Source organism: Crocodylus porosus, unplaced genomic scaffold (assembly GCF_001723895.1).
Source record: "Crocodylus porosus isolate Cpor-Errol unplaced genomic scaffold, CroPor_comp1, whole genome shotgun sequence".
Lineage (NCBI taxonomy): Eukaryota > Metazoa > Chordata > Crocodylia > Crocodylidae > Crocodylus > Crocodylus porosus.
Genome location: NW_017728918.1, coordinates 2,534,818 through 2,558,929, shown reverse-complemented (window position 1 = coordinate 2,558,929; position 24,112 = coordinate 2,534,818). Strand labels below are relative to the sequence as shown.

The 24,112-nt window shown below is 44.8% G+C and overlaps 1 protein-coding gene and 1 long non-coding RNA gene across 4 annotated transcripts in view; both read left to right on the top strand.

Annotated features, from left to right (window-relative positions):
* The window catches only part of RUNX2 (runt related transcription factor 2), a 292,780-nt gene extending 288,269 nt beyond the window's left edge, over nt 1–4,511 (top strand). For 2 of the 3 annotated variants that reach the window (XM_019537132.1, XM_019537133.1), the window contains one exon: nt 3,097–4,509. In XM_019537132.1, the coding sequence (XP_019392677.1) occupies nt 3,097–3,764 (668 nt within the window). In that variant the 3' untranslated portion in view covers nt 3,765–4,509. Of the gene's footprint in view, nt 1–3,096 lie in introns of all 3 variants that reach the window. The other variant, XM_019537134.1, reaches the window with a different exon arrangement.
* Nucleotides 4,512–10,478: 5,967 nt separating this feature from the next.
* On the top strand, nt 10,479–19,528 carry LOC109312165. The gene is made up of 3 exons (XR_002101703.1): nt 10,479–10,491; nt 14,627–14,635; nt 19,456–19,528. It is a non-coding gene; the product is annotated as an uncharacterized LOC109312165 (long non-coding RNA).
* Nucleotides 19,529–24,112: the final 4,584 nt, after the last annotated feature.

The following is a 24,112-nucleotide window of genomic DNA, read 5'->3' as shown; positions in this document are numbered from 1 at the left end:
CAAACAAAAACAGACAAAGCAAACACTCAATAGAGCTATCTGCTTGAAAGGTGACAGTCTCTGCTCACACACTATGCTACATTAGTTGCTTCAGAGGAAGCTGAATTAGGTCAGACAAAATAGTTCACCCAGCTAGGCCTGGTCTACTGTACCTGTACCCAAATTTTCAAAATTTGTTATATTTTACTTCATTAATTTTTATTTGGCAGCCATTGTCTTGGCCAACACACAAAGGACTTATCTACCAGTGATTGCAAGCCTCCAATTATTGTACTATCCCTGCAGCTCACAATCTCATGTGTAATTATCCCCATGCAAACTATGAGCTAGGAGAGTGCTATTGTCCCCATTTCAAAGACAGAGAACTGAGGCACAAAGATATTAAGTAGCTATAGGAAGCCTAACAGAATCACTGGATCATCTTTCCCCCAGAAGTAAAAGCTGGAGCAGAAGAATCAATTTCTGTAGCTGGGAACTGTGACTCCCATCTGGTGTAGACTGGGCACACAGGAAAATACTTACAGACCCTGGCCAGGGCACTGTACATTTCCTGAAGGCCACCATACTCATTTTCTAGTCTGATCTCCTTCCCCTAAGGAAACTGCACCCTGATCCCGTTAGCCACAGCCCTCTCTACTCCTTGTTCCCGTGCCCTAGGGTGTAGCCTGACCCCTTTAACTGGAATTAGCATGTGTTTAGCATATTACTTTGATTTATTATTAACACTTCAATAGCACTCAAAGGCTCCAATGAAGCATCAGAAATGATTGCACTAAGCACTGTGTAGACAAATTAAAAAAAAATACAGCCCATGCTATAATCTAGGGGCTCTGACAAGATGCAACAGGTAGAAGAAACAGGCAACATGTGAGGAAGGGAAGTATAAGGAAAATAAAATGACCATGCTGTATATAATAAGCAATTGTCTCAGCTAGCCGTCTGCCTAGACAAGGTCAGAGAGCTGAATTTTATAGGCATCATGGCAGAGGTAGCCTTAAGGAAAGATACAAACTATATCAAGGTTGTGGCTTTTGATGGGGAGGATAAGATTTGTTTTAAAATATTAATGAAGTGAGGTGCCTTTGGTGACCAGATTTGTGTCTGAACTGGTTAGTAGCCTTTGTATTTGATAAAAGGTTGCCTGTTTTCCTTTTAAAGACCATTTGTAATTCTTATTTGCCATTGCTCAAAACCAGATTGCCTCAAGGGTTGTGGCATTAATCCTTTCTCTGATCTTCAGTGTATGGAAACACATAACACTTAGCAAGGTTTCTTTGGCTGGTGCATATGGGGATTAACTGTGCTATATATGGGTCCTAAACACTGTTCTGGTTAACGCTACAGCCAGGCCAAACCCGAACCTTTCATCTTAACCTTCACAAGCTCTGATGGTTTGGACAGAAATGGACCTTGAAATCGAACTGCCTCTGGTGTTGGTTTTGCAAAGCCAGAACTTCACATTGTGGGTTAAGGTCAAACCTAGCATCCTCAGCCCATCTCTTGAACCTCAGTAGACCAGGTCTTTCTGCTAGAAAGGACATGAATGCACAGATGAAGGGAAACTTTTCAAGCAACCTGCTGTAACTTTCCATAAAAAATGATACAAGTGAATCATGAAGGTAACACTGCATTTTTGTGTCATATTCCCCTTTCAATCCCCACATGCTACTTGTTTAGGGAAAATGGTGGCGTTCTCAGATGGAACAGGCAGACTTTTGAAGAGCCAAATGACTACTTGTTTCCATATTACTTGACCATAGCAGTGACTAGGGAGGGGTTTCATTTACTCAGTGTAATTTCACTGGAATACAGCCCTCCCCCCATTTTTTTTACAGCATCAAATTTTTCAGATGTCAGAAATAACAATAGGATGGTGTTAAGCTAGGGAAAGCCAAACCCTGCGGTATCTTAAACTGGATGAATCTTTATTGTTTTGTGTCTTTGCATCCAGAGCAGATCCTTAACGTTGGCGATTTCACTCAACGAAGGCAGATTTATACATGGGTTGGTGTTGGCTACATGGTTGGGCTGACCTACATGTAAAAGATACTTGGCAACATGAGCAAAGTGGATGGGTTGAGAAGGAACAGCAAAGAAGCTCAGGGCGACGCGAGTGAGAGATGGGGTAGCGGGGACCAATCTATTTTAGGGCTTTATACTGCTGCCCTGTAGTACCTGGGCACCCTCCATGGAGCGCAGTCCGAATGCTAAGCAGTATGGCCCAGCAGTGGGAGATTGCTCTCAGAAAGGGATGTGTGTGTCAAGCTGACTTGACTGCTTGGCTTATTCTGTGTTGATTTTTACAGCTGAAACCACTCATTATCAGCCAGCAGGAGTCTTCATCCAATTTCAAGTGGTAAACTCTTCAGTCTGCCTTGTCTCCAGGCAGAAAGTAATCATTGAACAGCTAATCCTCAAACTCATTTTTGCTGCTTCTGCTGCTGACTTGTCCATTCAAGCCAGGGCTCCACAAGCTTTTTTTAAACCCAGCAGCAGTGAAGATTGGCTCCAAAACGAACCCTCCAGCACTCAAACCTCCAAGGGGATTTTGCATGAGTGAGGGCATTATGATCTGGTTCTGTGTCTACCCAGAGATTCACATCATGCCCAGCACAGACATTTTCATTCACTCATCCACAAGTTGTAATACCTAACTAGGGGATGTGTACCAAGAGCGTTGGGCCAGAACATGAGTTTGGGGAAGGAAGGTAAGAGAGAGGTCTTGAACATGTACCACAATGCATTGCTTATGTTAGAACGAGCAGTAGTTCATCCTCCGAGTGGGCGATACACTGACTACCTGCATGTCTATGTAAGACTGCCCCTCCTGACTTGACATCAGAGGGGAACGAAATCTGTTCCACTGATAGTTAAAGACATCCTCGTTCAGCTCTCCTGGTTCAGATACGCGCTTTTGAAACCAAAGCATCTGGTCCCACGGAAGTCAATTAAGTTGTGCTTACTCAAGTGCTGGACTCATGTCGATTCACCTTGGTTCTCCATGTACATCAGGTGTACAGTCGTACATGTTGGTAACTGTTACCTATAGTTTCACACGCGGTATGCCAAGTGACTCCTGACTGATTTTTCTTGCAGACTCCGAACCTTGCACTCCCGACACCCCGTCTGCCACGGCCTCGCCGTCGACGTCTGAAGAACCCGGACTTTTCACAGCTCCACCATCACCATCCTCTTCCTATGACCACGGTGCCCCGTCTTTTTCACCACCTTTATCTACCCGCATCTCAGGTTTCCAGCCTGAACTGCCTACGGTCCCACCACCACCACCAGCAGCTGCCTCCGTAGCCACTCCACAGCCTCCTGTTCCCCCACTGCCTGTCTCTGCTTCAGCCCTTCACCCAAGTCTTTACTCACCTGGCAATGCCTCCCACCTCCCTGACTGGCTGCCCTACCTCACCTCAGCAACATCAGCCACCACCCAGGGAAAGGAGGAAGAACAACCGTCTGCAGGGTCTGGCCCCACAGAGAGCGTGAAAAGATGCGTGAACCCACCTCTGCACATTTATGGGGAGGGAAATGACCAGGCAGAATCAATGGAGGAGCTGCCCCCCGAGGCAGTTTGCTCACCACCAGCTGCCCACGACATCCCCCCAAGTGCTGGGCAGGCACCTCCAAGCGTAGGAGACATATTGACAGAGTTGCGGACAATGAACAGCCACCTTTCCATTATCGCTAGAGCCCTTAGCCAGCTAGCCTCCTCGTTAGCACCGCAGCAGGACTGTACAGATGCCCCAGCTCCCTAGTACTGAACTCTATGTCATCGTACTGTCCTTGCAAGAGTTTCTTATGAATGAGCTGGTCAGGAAGTGTCACTGGGGGAGGAATAGTAGAGAGGGCTTGTGCAGATCTGAATGGTCTGTCACTGTTTATCATGTCCTGGTACTTATCATGTCTCCCCGGCAATGGTTCTTTCCTCCTCTTTGTAAATTGCTGCATATGGAAAATTGTTTTGTGGAGTTAATAAAATGGTTTATATTTCTTTACATACCTTTCATGCTTAGTCACTCCCTTCATTTCACCTTTTTGCCATCATGGGCATCACTGGACCTGAAAGTCGGCAAGACCTTGCGCAAAAATTATGGGGAGGCAGAATGTGGAGAGAACAGGAGGCACAAGGAGTGAATCCAAGGTGACAAACAGTTACTAGTGATTAGCTGCATGGGAGGCAATGAAAACTGCTGAACAAGGAAGAGAACAGAAAGGCAAGAAAGAACAGAGCACAAACGCAGAGAGGAGATTAGTTCTCCTGTTGCCTTGCTGGTTCCCTTGAAACAGCACTCGGGTAGCACAGCACCACTGAACTTGGAACTCCTCCCAGCTCACAAACTTAAGAGGTAATTATCATTGCAGACACAGGTAAGGCCTGTGATAAACAGCTGCAAAACAATGCAAGCCAGTTGTGTAAGCAATACCAGCATTCAGCCTAAATGGCTGCTGAACAGCCTCATTACCCCTACAGGGTGCAAACGAAAGGCAGTGGGATGTTAAATGTACCTGCAGGACCCTACCCATTTTTTCTGCCAATACTGTGTTAGGGATTCTTCAAGGGCATAAGTAGACTAAGCCAATTTACAGCAATTAGACCACTACGTGCAAACAGATCCTGGGATCCGTGCCATGTCATCCTCTCTAGCCTATTGCCATGCTGTCTAAAATTAGTTTCCAAAGCAAGAAGTGGCAGATAAGCACTTTTGCTGCATTTTTGCCTTTGAGGAAAGGAATTAGCTGTGCATGCTGCTATGTCAGGATCTACATCTCCAAGGGACAAAGTTTGGTGTTGGGCTGTGTGATGTCCAGGCTGACCCAGACATAAAAGGCACTTGGCAACATCAGTAAAGTGGATGGTTTGAGATGGATAGGGGTTCACATGTGTGCATGAGCCATGGGGTAGCGGGTGCATAACTTCTCCCCAGCAAAATGATGCTCCACAGTGTTAATGCACCTGTAGAGAAGATGCATGACAGTGGGCACATCTACATGAGATGCTAACTGCACAGTAGTCTAATAACACTGTGCAATAGTGTGCTGGGCAAAACCCATGCTAATACGCTACTGCTCAGTAGTATTAGGCTACGGGGCAGTAAGCGTCACTAAAAAACCCATGCACCAGCACCACCGTGCAGTACTGCAAGCTACTGCACATTGATTTAGTACTTGGTTAACCGAGTGCTAAACTTAATGCGCAGTAATGACAGTGCATTAATGAACATGTAGATGCACCCAGTGAAGATAAAATGCTCTTATTCAAGGGGTTCATACATGGAGCAAGTTACGAAAGGTTAGATGGAGCATTGTTCTTTGCACTAGACACTACACGACCAATCAATCTTTACCATCACATCTGATATTTAAAGGAAACAACTCCTTGGGAAGGGTTGAGGGGAAAGGAAGGATCCTTTGTGAAGGCTAACATGAACTTGTCATACCAATCTAATTTAGATACTCAACAGTGAGGTGCCCCTGATGGGAAGGCATCGTATTAAAAAACAGAGATAAACAGACAGAAAGATAAGCCTGAAGAGGAAGTGTACTGTCTACTTCGAGATATTTCTGTTACAGATGAGCCTAAGCCACAAAGATTGAATGAAGATACAAACTTCCCCAAAGCTCAGGTGTATTTGAATTTGAGGTTTCAGTTACTGTGTACATATTTATAAATAAATCTATCCATATATTTGTGTGTATGTGTCTATGTGCATGAGAGAGAAACCAGCTGCCGTGGTTTATCTTTTTTCTCTACCACTGCTCTGAAACATTTTCTTCCAAAAGATTTTTGATGAAAAAATTGAGGGGGACTTTTCCAGAGAGAGTAAAAAATCATTTCCCCGAGAAAACTTCTACTTTCTTCCTAATGTTCCTTTTGTTACAACAGAAACTTCTTTTCTATTTTTAAAAAATGGAATATTTCTTTTTGGCTCGTCCAACATGGTTTTTATTATATTGTCTGAAAAAGGGAAAGAAATTAAGAGGGAGACTACCCCATGCCCCTTTAACATTTCCACTTTTCCCTTTTATTTCCACTGAAAAAATTGGGAAGAGCGACAAAATAGAGACAAAAACTACAACATTTTCAGCTTTTGAAATGTATAATTAAGTTAATTTTCTTATGCAAAAGAACCCAGAGTGACCAGGATAGACTGGAGAAATTGTCTGCAATCAACCAGATGAAACTCAACTGGAGAAGTGCAAAGTCCTGCCCTTGGAATGAAAAAGCCACAGGCACCAACACAGGCCGGGGAGTGACTAGCTTGGCTACGGTACTGCAGAGAACGACATCCATTCTTGGTCTCCAAGCATTGCAATCGAAGCTGGTTCTGCTGGAATCACAGCTTGGGCTTAGCCTGATCCCTGGCTTTAGATGTCAGCAGAAATCTTTGTCTCTCTTTTGAGATCCCGGCAGCTTCTGAGTTGTGTATGTCCCACTTGGATGTGTCTAACGCAGGTGTCAGTTTTGCCCGTGATTTTTATACGCTGGCTCTTCAGCATATACATTTTATATGATGGCCCTTCAACATGCATTAGAGTGCCCTTATGGGAGAGTGGTGGAGGAGGGGGAAGGGAAGTATATCTTGAAGCTCCTTCCAAAAAGAGTGAGGCTTCTCCAGTCTCATGGCCAAAGAAATAAAATTCAAGGTGCCCCAACCAGATAAACAAGAAACAGACTGAAGTCGTAGAGGCTTATTCCAGGGACCTGCTGAAAATCAAACAGGGCCAGAACTTCTAGAGGGAACCAGTGACTCCCAGACGATACATGGAAACAGTCCAGGGTGTTAAACTCATACCTCAATGGCCAACAGATAATACAGCAAATTAGTCTGTGGGAGTCTCTGTGCTGAAGTGACTACAGCTCACATAAACAAGACTGAGTTATTTCATGCCTTGCTCAGTACAGTCCAGTGATTTTCTAATGATTTTATATTTCACCTTGTCTGGTTGGTTTTGTAGCTCAGGCTAAACTATACGCTACAGCAGCTGCACGGTAGCGTAGTATCAGAGCCACATTTTCTTTGGCCGGCTCTCCTCCTGAGCCACCTTAAGTAGGAGCGGTGGTGGGTGCTCTTGCTAACAGCTAGCCCATGTCCTTGTGCTTAGAGAACTTGGCTGAGGAGTGTAACATGTCCGGGTTCAAGTGCCGTCTATGTGAGGGATGGGGGCTAAAACTGGCCATCCCCCCGGGCAAGCGATCTAAGAACTAGACTACTGGGCTACACGGTGTGAGGACCATCCTCCCCCACTCCTTCTTGGAAAAATAGGCTCCAAAATCTGCATAAGTGGAGTTGGATTTGGGTCTGTGTGTCCTATACACGATTGTACAGCATCACAATTGATGGCTACAGGGATGGGCAAAGAGATACAGAGCCTTTCACCTCCAAGATGATATTTTAAGAACAGCTCTTTGGCAAGGATGCAGTAGACTGGGTAAAATGAACTGATGGTCTCAGCCCAGCACAGTGTCCCCCCGTTGGACATTTCCTGGGGAGGTTCCTTCCCCAGCAGTCCCACAGAGCCGTTCACTCTTTGTTCCACCGTGACACAATAAATCCATATGGCGATCGCTACTGAGATTGCTATTGGCATTGCTTTCTGCTCAAGAAGTCACAGGACTCAAGCGTCCTGCAAAGAAACCGAGATACATTCTCACTCCGCAAAAACGTGCAGACTCAATGTAGGTCAACTTGTCTAAACTGTGTTATGTGGGAGGTCAGGCCGGATGACTAGAGTGGTCCCTTCTGGCTTTAAAAACCTATGAATCAATGCTTTTTTCTGGAAGAAAAACTGGTGATCTCATGTTCCATGCATCCCCTACAAACAGAGCTATGGTGTTTCCGACTGGGACAGCACCGAGACGTCAGAGACCCTTGACCCGTCTGCTGGGATAGTAGAACTGAAAATGCCCGAGGATGGAACTGATAGTGGAAGTGAAAACTTGTGCTTAAAACAAATGTCCAGCCTCACCCCTTCTCATGAGCCAAGAGAGCACTTCTGCTACTGTGGTGAGACGCCAAAAGCCACCTCTTCCTTTCCTTTCTTTTAGGGTTTAGGTTCTCAAAAGTGGAACTGGACACTTAGCAGCTCTATGCTGTGCTTGACTGATGTGCTCAGCTTCCCATAATTCCAGTGGGAGCTCTGCAAGGAGGTAGGAGGCTGTACGTAGCGTATTAGACTGCAACCCAAGAAGGTGGGGGAAATCACAGGTTTACTCAAGAAGAAATTGCAGGAGGCATGTTTTTTCACTTTGTTTTATGCAGCGTGCATTGTGCTACTAATATTTGTATACACATTCCCTATAACTGCACTCAAGTCCTCCAATAAAAATAATTAAAACAAGAACCAGTGCTGGGGATGCATTCCTCTTGCATTAGCCCAGCTGAAAACTGGCAGCACATCCAGCCTGGAAGCGGGTTCAGTCCTCGGGATAAGATGGCTATTCAGTGTGTTTTTGTCTGTGAAGTATAATGCAGGTACAGTCTGCAGATGCTCCTGTGGAGCCCTCTCCCAGCCCACAAAGTAATAGAGCCTGCATGCCTCCAAGCTTCCTATTAGACATTTTACCACAGCGTCTTTCAAAATCATTTGAGCTTCTGTTTAATTTATTTCAGACTGAGCTGCTGGCCAGGCCACCCATGTCAGAGCACTGTATTAGCCTTATCCACAACCCTGGGGACTAATCCTGGATACTAAGCAAAGCCTAGGCCCACAGGTTTTCTGAATGGGTTCCCTCTGGCCACTTTTCACAGTAGTTTTTATCCCCGAGGATATGGCAGATCAGGAGGTCCCTCTGCAGCCAGAAGGGACACCACAGTCTGGTCCCACCTTGACCCCAGGGAGCACAGAGTCATCTTGGAGCATGTAGAAGTCAACCCCTCCTCACCCTGTCTGTGCCATCTTCCACTGCCTCCCCTGACATTACGTCCCACTGAAAAAAGAGAGAAAGGACCACCAGCTTCACTGTTTACCTATGTGTGTCTAAGCCCCTGAGTGCACAGATGCCACTTCAAAGAGCACGCAATCTAAACGATTATAGAAGTGGGAGGTCTCCGGCTATGTGGCGTCGACGGAGCAAGTTCACTTTGTGGGGTAGTCAGGAAGCAGAGAACAGGAGGCACTTGACCCACTGGAGCTCTTCGGACTCCATGAAAGAGCTTCAGAGTTTCAGCCTCGGTGGTTGGTCGGGGTGATTTCCTTTCTTTATGCTTCACCTAGATCACCTGATAATGAAACTCTCCTCTTTGCTTGGCCATAGACCATGTGCTGTTTAAACCAATGGTCTCATCACCACTGCTGCAAGACAAAATGAACTGAAATAAGTCAGTTGGTGCTTGCGGACCAGGGGACTAGAGGTGGATAAGGCAGTAAGTAGGTGAGACTCCCTTGGTAGGCTGTCTTTCCATTAAGATAACTTACAATCATGCTGTCCAGTTTTATTTTCTCTAGGAATTGCTCCCTGTTGGTTTGCTTATGTTTTGCCTTACCCAGTAAATTGCAAGGATATTGGGTGACTTCTTTGGGATCAAGTTGGGATCAAGTTTGGCAAGTTTTCAAATGAATGTTTTCAAATAAATGCATCTTATGAAATGAACTTGGGTTTGCAAAATGGTGCATTCTCTCTCTATCTCTTTCTAGTTAATCTACAAGGGTGCATATATACCCTGCCTTTTGACTGATTTCAGGCTAACAAAGCTAAATACCTCTAACTTTATTTCAAGAACACAGTTGATCCAATAAAAGATAGCACCCAAAAAATCCTTGCCTCTCACATAATTTATGAACCATCATAGACACAACATCGCTCTGACACTACCATATAGATTTGTAAACTCTCTGGGCCAGGAACAATCTTCTTGTTCTGTATTTGATCAGTGCCTAGTGCAATGGGGTCCTGGTTCCTGACTCTGCTTCCTAGGAGCTGCGATAATACAAATGATGATGATAATTAACGAGAACCCTGGGAGTGCATTCATCTCGAGCAAGAATTCAGTGGTACAGAAATTCAGCTCGGAGGAAGATACCACAAACACTTGTTGGGTTTTGTTTCAAACTGTATCTCAGAAATAGGTTAGCCAGAAATAGTAACTTCTCTCTGTAGCTCTTGCTTGTAGATGTGCTTCACAGTTACATGAGACTGTACACATCACTTAATTACTGCATTTTCTCTGCAATAATCTCTGATCTGTACTGCTCAGTCAGGTGCTCTGTCTAGACAGTTTCCAAGTCACTTGCTCCTCTACAGCTAGTTCAGTCTTCTTGTAACTCTGGGGAAAATGTTGACATTTTTCTTCCATTTTGATTCCTCATTAATTTGGATTTATGCTAGCACAATCTACACTTTATGCTAACATGGGTCTCATTCAGATGGCCCTGGACAGATCTGGTCACTAGAGGTGGATGGAATTTTTGGATGAAATTTTGTGAAAAATGTAGATTTGAGTTAAATGAAACATTTTGCAAAGTTCTGCTGATCATGGCAAAGTGTTTTGGTAAAGAACTCGTGAAAAAATGAGAAAAGTCAAAATAGTCAGTTCTGCCATTGTTTAAATTTAGAAGGATACCTTGTTTAGAAATGTATCTTACTCTTATTAAAATTGCTAGCGGTGTTTTTAAAAGCTCATGAAACATTTTATCAGTTTTTGACAGGAAATACTTTTTGTTACTGGTGCTTTCCCTAGACATTTTGACAACTCATTTATTAGACTGATGGAAAAATTTGGGGTTTTTTTTTTTAGAACTGCAGTGCAACTGAAAAACCAGTTATTCACACAGAACTTCTAATAACGAAGCTAATGTCTATCGGACTAAATCAGTGCATTAGAAAATGTCATCATAGGATGGGTACCTGGGATAGGAGTCCCAGTCTCAACACTTCCCCCAGCTTCTGTAAGGGGCTAAAGCAAAGGTCTTGAAATTGTTGACGCCCATAGGTCTCCTGTGCTGCACCATTCATTACTGATCAGGTCAAATATGGCTCTGTTAGGTAAATCTGGAGCTCATGGGTCATTTTCTCAGACGATGTAAATCAGCATAGCACCACTGGCTTCAGCTGACCTCAGTGGAGGTATGCCACTGTATACCAGATGTGGATCAGGCCCCACAGATGCTATCTGTCAAACACCATGGATAATGTTGGGCTCATGAAATCAAGTCTGCTGACAAGTGATAGAAGCAAACATTTTTTTTTTTATTTATGTTTTATATCACTAGGAACAACTTTTATGTTTTACCCCTACTTTTATACCTAAGTCACTACTTTGTATTCACAATTTACTGCATCTGTTCACTATGTTCATGGTCACTGCTATTTTATATTTCACTACCACTACCATAATAGGTATTACCATCATAATTTGCTAAACCCACGGGGCTCAATTCAATGGGACTGCCTTACATTCATTCAGGGTCTGGAGAATACAACCCAAGGAGTGGAAGACGTTGTGTAGGGCTGCACAGGAGGCTTTAACAAAAGTAGTGGGATGAAAATGAGCCAAAGAAAATTGAAGCTGAACATCAGGAAAATGTTCCTAGCAGTGAGGTCTGCTAGTCTGTGGAATGATCTCCCCAGGGAAATGGGGGAAGCTGACTAGACAAAGCAATGAAGAACATATTGTAGGGAGCAACCGTGCAACAGTAGGGGAATGGTCAAAATGACCTAATAGTATTTTCCAGGTCTAATTTCCATGATTCAGTTTATACATGGGAGTATTGTGCAGTAGATGACTACTGCACTCTGCCACATCAACCACTGCCTTGGGCAGCTTCCACAGAGCCTATTGTCAGGCTGGGAAAGATACCTGTACTCTAACATCTAGACCCTTCATGGCGTCCCATCATATGCAGGATACTCTTGGTGGGACTTTGACCATGTGCTTCATATTCTGTGCTTATACAATCAAATTTGACTTATGCGTTCCTGCACTATTTCTTTCTGTGCATTCCCAGCCTGTCGTTTTTGTGCATTTGCTTTCCCTTCAAAATGTAGGCTAATATGGTAAAACAAATTTGAAAATAAAACTCAATCAGCATAGAAACAATTGAAAATGATCAGAACAAAATGGCTTGAATGATGCAGGATTTGTTTGCTTTGTTTTGTTTTCAGTTTTCCCCCTGATATTTTGGATATCTGTCCCAATGTGGGATGGGGAAAATTTTCAAAATCACAAAAATGTTCACAGGATATTGCAACTGCTCTGCTTTCTGCTTGATGACTGGATAGGGGTTAATTAAAAATGGAGGAAAGAGCATGAAGGGTGCTTTCTGCTTTTCCTCTTTGCAACAGAGAGCCTGGAGCTCTCTTTTTCTTTCAGGGAGAAAAGCAGCCCAGAGAGGAAGCACTGCAGGCCAGGTAGGGTGCAGCAGCTGCAGGGTGCCATAGCAATGAGGCCAATTAGCAGGCACCTGCAGGCAGCCCATGGTAGCCTCCTAACTGGAAAGGGGCAGGGCCGTGGAAGACATATAAGCCCAGGGCCTGAGCTGTCAAGATAGATTAGCCCTGCAAGCCACAGGGGTAGGAGCTCCTGGCCAGGGGAGCTGCCAGAGCATGCTGGAGGGATGGTGGTGCTGCCTGTGCATCCCCAGTGAGGTTTGGGGAGCTCACGGGGGTATAACCCAAGAGCTGGGAAGCTATTCGAGCACCTGGGGCAAAGGGACGTTTTCCCTCTTAGAGGGGAATAGGGCTGCTTCTCCTTTTTGTGTGATCTTGGTGGGCATGGAGGGGACTGTTTATGTTATAACCTGGGGGTTTATTGTTTAGGTTGCAGTTAGCACCGGTGGCTTGGGTTTGGGTCTAAAGAGGGGTTTGGAGGTCCCATTAGTACCCTGGAGACACGTGATCAGCTTGCTCCCTGCCAGGGGCAGGCTCAAGACCCAAGTGAGTGTTGAGCTTGGAACAGGGCAGAGCATGAGGCCACAGAGCCAGGCAGGGGCCAGGGGCTCAGCGCTTGAGGGGTGCAGCCAGACAGAGGCAGGGGTCTGGCACCCGAGAGGGTTGCAGCTGGATAGGGGTCCAATGCCCAAAAGGGCTAAACTAGAACTGGTGCCTTACAGCTAGGTCTAATACAGTGTGTGCAGGCTAAAAGAAAAAGGTGGGGGTGGCCAAGGAGGCCAAAGCCCCAACAGGAGTAATGAGACAGCAACACCCACGAGGCTTGGGGCATGGGGTAGGGGAGGAATGGAGCCATGCAATTATCCTCTAAGTCTATTGGTACCCTACGGTGGCATGGTCTAGAGAGGCCCAGTAAGGGACCTGGGAGTAGTGTAGTCAAGACCAGTAGGGTGCTAGGGAACCCCAGTGCAGGTTCAGCTTGACTGGGGCACATGCTAAGGCCTGTGGACAGCCTCCCTTTTAATCCTTGATATTATCACATCAAGGCATGGTGGGTGGGACAGAAGGGAAGGCACCCTAGAGGCAGAGGCGGCATGGTTATGTAGCCACCAGGGGCCATCACGGCTGCCCCTGGGACCCCGATATGCTACACTCATACAAAGATTTCATCCCCATTCTTTCTTAGTCTACATCTACCCAAACACTGGGGCTTTAGCAGATGTTAATAGCTGTAGCTCTACTGAAGTCCAGTTTATTTATACCAGCAGAGAACCAGACCCTGGAAGTTAGCATGATGGAAGGTACAACGGGTCTTTTATATAGGCAGGAGGACCAATTCCCTATTGCTGTACTGTGAGTGGGCGCAACTAAACTAGTGAAGCTCATTAGTTTATATTGGGCCTGTGGTTGGATCAGTTGTGCAGCTGGGATTGATGTTTGGTTTTCAGACAAGTTGAGCAGTGTTTCAGACCTGACGGCTTCATTCGTACCTAATTCTTCTGTGCCTCCCGTGCACATACGTACCCACTCATACCTAGCAATCAAGCAGCAGCTTGGTGGAAGATTGAAACGTAAAGCAGGCAGCTGATCAGCTGTGTATTCAGTGGAAGATGACTGAAGACACAATGGAGAAATTGCTGAAAAAGGCTCTAAAATGAACCTCTTTCCTGCCCGTGCTCAAAAACAGCCTTGGCAGCAATTAGTAAATAATGATTGAGGAGGGACATATTAGGACAAGACAGAGCTAATTTCCCTTGTAGGAAAGGAAAATTAAGTGTACTTGTTAGTAACACCTCTGTCTTTTTCTTACCAGTTCCTGTCTAGTCCGGAACTAATTTCTTTACAGTTACTGAATCAGAATAACCACAAATCAAGCAGGAGGAAAATGATAACCTGTTGAACTCTGCTGAGACCTCTGTAGTCAGTTTAACAATATTTGAACTGTGCCTCTGCAGCTGTGAAAGGTCTCATGTGTGCTCGTCACTCTGGCTTTTCCCTCATCTTGTCATTTCCTCAGACAAAGAAAAGAGAGAGAGAGAGAGGGCCACACGTGTTTTTAAAAAGTCAAAGTTGTCAAGGACTTTCAGGGGGAAAATATGGGTATTTAGCTAGAAGAGGACACTGGACCCCTTAAATAGAAGGGGCTATAAGCATGACTGAGGAGGAGAAAAGCGCAGTGAAATGGCACTTGCAAAAGATTTTCAAAGTCCGGTCCCATTGGCTTAAGTGGCACCTTGCTAAAATCAAGCTTAACAAGCCAATAAATATAACACTACTGAGCAGAAAAAGAAAAAAGGAGTAGTACTAAACTGATTATGCCAGCATCAGCTGCTTCATAAATTATCGCCCAATAAAAACTATCAAGATGTGAACTAAAATATCCCAGATCTCTATTCTGGGAAGGAAAATATAACTTGGAGCCCTTCCAGTGTCATAATTCTTTTATTTTTTATTATCATCATGTAAAGGTCTGTCTATTTAGCTGGCCCCATCACTGGGCTGCTTGTACTCTCACTGTTTCCTGGGAGGAAGATGCTCTATTTTTAGCAAGGGGGCCTTTGCAATATGTCTTGGAGTGGTCAAGAGGAGCAATAAATATTTGGGACCATATGCTTAGCTGATTTAGGTCAGTGCAGTTCCATTGTAATCGATGTACTTGTGCCGATGTACACCAAGGATCTGTTCCTAAGTTGCTTTGCATGGATTCTCAGTTGATGCAAATTGGCTCCATTGATCCAATGGGATCTATAAACATTTACTCTTGCCATGGGCAGATCTAGGATTTTGAAAGTGGGGGAGGGGGTGTAGATGGTGTGGCACAGCATCATGTTCAACACAGCACATTTTTCTCTAGTTAAACAGAAACTAAAAGCTTTACTAATATGCTGAAAGCCTAGTGCTACATTATTCAGCTTAAGATCAAAGCAAAAACAAATATAATTTTACTGGAATGGGTACCAAATTTGCTAAATTATACATTAAATTTAACAAACACGAACTAGGCAAAAAATAGTCAAACGATATTGTGTCATTAGTCCTGTCGTCACTCATCTCATTCTGATTCATAAAACAAAGTCTAGTTTTACTGAGCATCTTGACTGTGCTTCCAGTACTTCAGTGCCAGTCATTTCTACACTGGAGTTAATATTACCATGCCTAAGTTTATGTTCTTAGCTAGAGCTAAAAACAGTCTACAGATCTACAAAACATAAGACAGATATTACTAGGGATGGCTAGCAGACAGCAGAAACACAGAAGAAAGGATGCAAAAGAAAAGCAGAACATCAAGACCGTTAAAAGAGAGAAAGGATCCTTAACACCTCTGAAGTCAAGAGAGATTAGCAGGAATCAGGTAGACTGTAATGAGACATGAAATCAACTCAATCCTTCAGTGCTGCTTGAATAGAAATGCTGCTGCCTCTCCTGTGCAGTGGGTTTTAAACGTTGGGTGGAGCAGGAAGGAAAGGCGAGTATAACTGCACCACTGTGGCCCCCTGGATTTGCTACTGACTCTCACTGAGCTTCTACCCCCATCAGTCTAGATATTTTCTCTGGTCTTTCCTCAGCCTCATAAGATAAGACTGCCGTCTCCCCCTGCTGCCAAATATAACTATGTTCTCGAATCACACAACCACGAATGGAGAAGCTCAACGAACACAGATGATTGTTCTCTGTAGCAGTGGTTTAAGGGCTCAGGGTGAGTGAAAGGCCTAGGTGACAGCCCTTTCACCTTCTTCTGAGATGGCAGCCTTTGATGAGGCCTCAAGGGGCGTGTTTTTCTTTCTCTTTCTGGGTCCTGCACATAACTGTTGGCATTAGAAGAAGATCATAGTCTTGACATTGCAGGCAGAGAACAAGAAAGCCTGTTGTGCCCCTGCTGGGACTCAAGTGAACTCTTATATCTCTATGACACATTCCAGCATAAAGTTGCTCAAAGCTCCCTGCCTACTACCCAAAAGAAGAGGCAAGTTGAGATTGGGGTGGGCACTGGTTTGGACTTCTGCACACTTGGGGAGTCCTCTGCTTATACCCACAGGGGGACTCAGGACCCACCAGGGCAATCTTTTTGACAGATGTGCCACAAATTAGCCCTGCATCCACCCAAAGTGCCACTCTGATCTCCTTTCTCTGCCTGAACTGCTGCTCTCCTTTCTGCTCCCAGCCTGATGCTCCATTTGCTCTGCTGCTTTGTGTTCTGCTTCCTTCCCTGGGCTCCCTGCCTGATTTGCTGCTTTGCCTTCTGCACCTGGCCCGTCTGCTGCTGTGCTGCCTGTTCCCTCCGCGATCTGCCATGTGCCCCACATAGAGGCTACCTGTGCCAATTGTGGCACATGCCACAGGTTGGTCACCCCTGCAGTAGGTATTACCGGAACAAAACTAACCCACAGTGACAGGCTCCTCACTCAGGAAGATGGATGCATTGGCCTAAAAGGGTTGAAAAACCAGTTTTACTGGCCTACAGCATGCCAGGGATGAGCCTAGCACTGCATCCAGCAACCTCTGACTCCCCACTCTGAAGGGACAGATTTCCTTTATGTTTGTGGTGCTCAGAGGCAACTTTTGGCAGGTGCCCAGAACAAGGTTCATTTTCTAGCTTTTAGAACCATAGCAAGATGCTTTACCTGCCCTGATACATTGGTCCTGGGAAGTGGGGGCCTGGGTGCATCCAAACCCACCCCTCCGAGAAGAGCACTCCAGGCTCGGAGGCTGATGTGCGTGCAAGTGCTCTCCACCTTCCTGTTGAAACCAAGCCCCGTGCAGTAGAGAATTCAAGACATATTGGGGCAGGGAGAGAGAAAGCACCAGTCGTGCATGACTCTGTAGGCTTGTGGCTAGGGCACTCAGCTGAAGAGGGTGCCAAGCCCTGGTTGTCCATTTGCATTTGCTCTGGGGAGCAGGAGCGGTAATCAAGAATCCTCTGTTCCAGGTGAATTAAAGGTACTGGCCTTTGATGTCCCTATGCTTCAGTGCCCAGTCTTCAGCTTGCATACTGTATCTCTTACTCTCCAGTTGCTTTGCCTCTAGATTATAAACTCTTCAGGACAGTCTCTTTCCGGAAGTATGCAGGACCCCTAGCACAACTGGCTCTTGATAAATTAACTAGTTGATAATGATGGTGATGAGGATGATAAAGAAATATAGTGACCTCTAGTGTGGACATTGGCATACATCTAGTGGACTCACATGGGGTCCCTTCAATTGTTCTCCGCTGGGTTCAAACCCATTACTGAGTCCCCAAATTGAATAGGCAAACAGAAGCAGCTGACAGTTTCCACTGGCATTCCTTGCAGGACTAACTGGGCAGAGTGGCAGGACATGAACGTTGCAAAGCTGATAGCGAGAAATGTGTGCATAGTAATTCCAATTGGCTTTCTGCTTAGACAGAGAGGCAGTGCAATCCTTCCCCAATGGGAATTACCTATGACACCACAGAGGGCCAGGATCTCTGCTGGCCGTCTTGGCTAAAAGAAGGCACCTGTGGCATCAGCAGTGCCCCCTTACTCCAGGATGGGCATAGTCAGAATCAGCACCGACTCAGCTGGGCAAGTGAATCTCTGGCGGTGCTTCCTGTTGTTGCACCTGCTCTAGATACAGGCTGCACTTCTCCCAAATCTCACTCACTTCTTGTTACAAGTGAAAAAGAAAGACTAGGGCTGTGAGTCACTGCTTGGGGACACCAGCTGACTCCCTCCTGGCTGATCAGGAAACAAACGCCACCTCCCACTAATGAAGGAGTGCAAGTGCTCCGGTATCAGGATGCCCTCATATCGGACAGTTCATTTTCCATATTAATCTAAGCACCCTGCTGAACTTAAAAATGAAAAAACCTCCCTTTTCTTTGTACCACAAATAGCATACCAAAAAAAATGACCAAAACCATGCAATGGCCTCAGCCTGTATCATGGGGAATGAAGCTGGCAGTGACAACTTGTCGCAACGTCCTCCCATCATTATACATGGCTTCAAAAACAATTCAGTAAACAAAGCATTCATCCCTTCCACTTTCTGGGAGGCTGTACAATGCAAATCTACAGTGGACCCCTTATCTCTTCTAGGAAATGATCATGTGAGAGCAAGTGAAAGAGAACTTTATATCTTTTATAGCCATTGAATGCATGATATTTTCCAAATCAGAAGGTATATGCTATTCTCTGACCTCGCTGGTGTGTTATGACGTGAGTTACTGCCATGAATTAACCAGCAGAGACCAATGGATTTAACACAGCACTACAAAAAACCTGCATAATCTTTGAAATCACATTGGGTCTGTGGATGGCTTAAATGGCAGCAATTCTGTACCTCTGAAAATTCCTCCTCAAAAACTTCATAGAAATAACATTTATATTCATGTGTGTATACATATGCATACATACATATATATACACACACATAGATACACACACACACATCTATCTATCTATATATAGATTTATATCTATAGATATCGATCTATACCTATAGATATCGATATCTATACCTATCGATATATAGCTATATACTTATAGATATAGCTATAGCTATATATCTATGTATATCTATATCTATATCTATATATAAAGCAGGGGGCTAGGGTGGTGCAGGCACTAAGGTACACAGTTGACAGGCCAGATGTTGCAAGTTTGAAGCCATAGCCAAAGTGCTTGTGGTGCAGCCTGTCATATTCCACCAAGTCTGTGAATTCTGCTAAATCCCTTGTTACAAGGACATGAAAAAGGAAGGATATAAAAAGTTACTGCAAGTGTATTTCTCATAAGATTATACCTTTGTGGAATTAAAGCCAGCTGCCCAACTCTTGTTTATTCTTGCATATAGTATATTTAAATTTTTAGGTAGCACACAGCCTGGTGCTAAAATATTAGGGTAGCAGCATTTCTTTTTAAACTCTAGTGACAAAGATATAAGCCAAACACTTTGCTTTAATTCCACTGACTTCACAGGTCACTTGTTTGCACTAGTAGAAATGTGAGCAGAAGCAGGATCACTCAGCAGTGGACACTGTTTTTGTCCCGAAGTCTTTACATACTCAATTTTTACTCAGATAAAAGTCCTACTGGATTTAAAGACCACAGGAATTTTCTCATCTCCCTGTAAAGCATTTGTGCAGGGGAGAGAGAGAGAGAGAGAGAGAGAGAGAGAGAGAGAGAAGGAGAGATCATGCTTCTTTGTGTTCCCCATGCCCACCTATTTATGACTAGGTTCATAGGCTCATGCAGCTGGAAACACAATAGTAAGGCCTCAGGGTGTCATCTGAAGATAACCACACACCTAGTTTTGTTTTGCTTCATTATTTTATTTTTAGATTCATAAAAATATACCCTTGAAAATTTTCTATTGTCAGCCCCAGGTGCTTTGGCTAAAAATGTAATCTAAAATGAAGCATAAAGGCAGGAGTGATTCTATCACCCACACGACACACCAGACCAAAAGAAAACAGAGTAAAAATCAAACCAGCAATACTCTCTTCCTTTCCCTTTACCCTCTCTCAACTATCAGCCTGGTTTCCAAAAGACAGGGTAGACAGGTAAGCTGTGTGGCACGGCCGGACAGTCCGGCTGTTACAAGCTAAGCTTTCAAAGTTGTGTACCCTTCATAGATCACACAAACTGGCAGCCCCTTCTCTTTTGTATGGAGGGGACTTCTCTGAGCATTTCTGTTAACTATAGAAGCTGTGGGCGGCAATATGGCAGTGGGACATGCACCGGGCCAGGCTAAGTCTCAAGCCATGCAGGGGTCTATAGATTAAGATCTTCTGAGAACCATACCCATAATCATTCTTGTGGCTCTTTTTTGAACCCTGGACAATTTTCCTTCTTGAAGTGTGAGTACCAGAGATGGACAAGACATTCTAGTATCAGGTGTCCCACTGCCAAATGCAGAGGCAATAACACCTCTCTACTTCTACTTAAGGTTTCCCAGTTTGTACAAACAAGGATTATATTAACTCTTTGGATCAACCCATCACAATGGAAACTCCTGTTATCAGCAATGACCACAATGTCTTGTCCAGAGTCACTGCCTGCCAGAATAGAGTTCACCACCCAGTAAGTATGACTTATGCTTATGTCCCTAGATATATGACCTCATATTTGGCCATACTGAAATGCCTACTATTTGCCTGTAATGAAGTCACCAAGAAACCAGATCTCTGCATCAATGATCAATTATCATCATTATTTACCTGTATTAACCACCAATTTTGGAATCACTAGAAAAAAAAAATCTCTCAGTAATAATTTGATGTTTTCTTCTCCATTGATAACTATTTGTGGGGTCAAGAACACATCCCTGTGCAACCCGCTCTAGAAATACATCCACTCACTGAGGATGCCCTTTTACCGTCACTGCCAGTTAGTAATCCATCTGCTGTGAGATGCATTGATTTCCTATCCTTCTAGTTAATCTATTAAAATGCATGTGGTAAAAAGTCAAACATGTTACAGAAGTCTCTTACATCAACACTATTGCCTTTATCCATCAAATTTTAAATCTCATTAAAAAATTACATCAATTTAGTTTGACAAGACCTATTATCCATAAAACTGTATGGATTAATGTTAATTACATTAAACCCATTTAATTCTTTATTAATGGAGTTCTATATGAGTCACTTCATTATTTTGCCTGTGATCAATGTCAGAATGATAAGCATGTAATTAATCAGGTTATTTATCCTTTTAAAATTTTGGGATAAGACACTTTCTTCCAATCCTCGGAATATTTGTAGACTGTTAGGGGCTGGAAGGGCCCTTGTAGATCATCAGGTCCAGTCCCCCTGCACTACGCAGGAAAAGACAACTGGGGTCAAGTGACCCCAGCAAGGTGACTGTCCAGTCTCCTCTTGAAGATTTCCAGGGTAGGTGATTGCACCACCTCTGGAGGGAGTTTATTCTACAGTCTGGACACCCTGATGGGGAAGGAGTTTTTCCTGGAATTGAGACTGAAGTGGCCTTCCAGGCGTTTGTATCCATTGGTCCTGGTGTTCCCCAGGGGTGCCCTGGTGAACAGCATGTTCATGCAATAGTCAATCACTACCCCTAGGTCCTCTTCAGCCATGGTACAACTCAAATTGTTGCCACTGAGTCTGTAGGTACGTTGGGGATTGTTTGCCCCCAGATGGAGCAGCTTACACTTCTGAGTGTTGAACTTCATCTGGTTCTGGTCCTCCTGACTCTCCAGCCTGTCCAGGTCTGTCTGTATCTGCAGCCTACCTTCTGGGGTAACGTGGCCATGCCAGAACTTGGTGTTGTCTGCAAACTTGGCCAGCGAGCTTTTCACTACCACATCCAAATCATTGATAAAGATGTTGCAAAGCACCGGTCCAAGCACAGACCCCTGAGGGACACCACTGGCCACGTCTCACCAGGACAACACAGATCTGTTCATGAGCGCTGTCTGGGTCCTACCCTGTAGCCAGTTTCCCACCCACTGAATTGTTGAGCAGTTAAGCCCACAATCTTCCAATTTTTCCACAAGGATATTGTGGGATACTAGATCAAAAACCTTTTGGAAGTCTATGTATATATGTCCAGGTGGTGGGAGACCTGTTCGTAGAAGGAGATGAGATTGGTAAGACTAGACTTACCCGTGATGAAGCCGTGCTGGCTGTCATTCACAATCTTAGCCTCAACGAGTGTATCACACATAGATTCTTTAATGAGTTTTTCCAGGATTTTCCCTGGGATGGAGGTAAGGCTGACTGACCTGTAGTTGCCTGGGTTCTCCCTCTTCCCCCTTCTTGAAACTGGGCACAATGCTGGCCCTCTTCCAATCCTCATGGATCTCTCTTGAGGGCTACGATTTTGGAAAGAGTTTTGCCAGGGGGTCCACAATGACCTCAGCCAGCTCCGTCAGCACTCACAGGTGGAGTCCATCTGGTCCTGCTGACTTATAAATGTCTAACTGGTATTGCACCAGCTCAGCATCCACAGAGGGAAGGCTATCATTCCCACGATGCCCCCTGTGATCCTAATCTCGCTTGTCTTTCTCCTTGGTTTGGTGAAATACTGAAGCAAAGTGGGCATTCAGGAGTTCAGTTTTTTCCTGAGTGTCCATTACCAGCTGTCCTGAGATGTTAAGCAAGTGCCCCATGCTGCCATTTGCTTTCTCCTTTGATCCCTACATACCTAAAGAAGGACTTCTTATTGTCCTTGACTCCCTTGGCTAACTTAAACTCAGTTGCTGCCTTAGCTTTCTTAATCGTTTCCCTATAAGTGCAGACCACTGTTGTATAGTCCTCCTTGAGGACTGTTCCTTGTCCCCACTGTGTGTATGCCTCTTTTCTTTTTCAAGAGGACCACAATGTCCCTACTGAGCCAAGAGGGCTTGCCAGCCCTTCTGCTACCTTTCCTCTTCATGGGAACAGTTTTCTTTTGTGCTTCGAGGATCGTGTCTTTGAGGAATGACCTCTCTTCATGTACCCCTTTCATTGTCCATCCCTGGTCCTGCATTGCTTCCCCTACTAATGCCCTGAGCCTGCTGAAGTCAGCATTTTTGAAGTCCAGGATTTCAATCCAGCTAGTTGATTTGTCAGGCTTGCAGTGGTGAACTTGTTGAGCTCACGATTGCTGTCACCCAGGCTATCCTCAATGTTCAAGCCACACACCAGATCATCTCCTTTAGCCAAGACCAAGTCTAGGAGAGCGATACCTCTGGTTGGCTCTTGCACTTCCTTAGTCAGAAAGAGCTCCTCGATTACAGTTAAGAAGCTACAAAACCGACCCAACCTAGCTGAGTGTCCTCCCAATCTGTGTCAGGGTAATTGAAGTTGCCCATAACAATCAAGTCCCTTGCAGGAGGGCTAGCTCCTCCTGGATGTTCCCCATGCTCCTGGCATTAGTGTACAGGCAGCTGTGGCTCCCAGCTGACACCCTCCATTTCCTGAGATGCTGCAGGAGAACCTTTTTCTGAGCATTTTCAAAAAAATTTTCAAGCCTTCGTGATAAAAATCAATATTAATGCTCCAGAAAGCTCCTGAGCATGCTCCTGAAACAAATGGCACACACTATCTCAGTAAAAGGGACAGATACTCTCATTATTTTCTTCCAAACCTTGCCAATATCATCTCAATAATAGCCAGGCAGAGGTCCAGCCAGCTGGCTCTCATCCAGAACCCAGTATCATTCAAACTGGATTGGACTGGGTTGGGTGAAAAGGAGAGATAGAGTGAAGTATATCAGCACATTGAAATCATCAAAGTCTCTACCTACTAACCCCAAAGCAGCCCCACATGCAGGTGCAGCATCACACAACAGCCGCTTTAGGAATAAAGATCAATGTCTGCAACCCCCTTTAACACCCTGTCTGGGAACAAAGAACATGGTGGAAATGATACAAACAGCTGATATCTCTAGCAAGATCATCCCCTTGATGGCAGCTATTCACCCATCACCAAGAGCTGATTTAGGTAGTTTGAGGGCCTTGTTACACACCTTACAATGTGAGCTGTACAAATGATGGGTGTTAAGTGTTAGCTCAAGTTTGGGAAGGGAGGAAGGGAGTGGGCAGTGGGCCTGACCTAGATCAGCAGAGGAAGTGGGGAGAGTGGGTGGCTACACCTTAGCATAACACAAGCTGGGTAACATGGATCAGAGGTAAACCTAGGCTGGATGGCATAACTTTAAGCTGCCTAAAGGGTGCTTGAAACTAGTTACAGGTGTTAATGTGTGGACAATCCAGATGTTAAGACAGTGCTTCCCAAACTTTTCAACAGAATGGCCCCATTTCATCAGCATGGCCCCTTACACCCAACCCACCCCTGCGACTGCATCCGCTGAT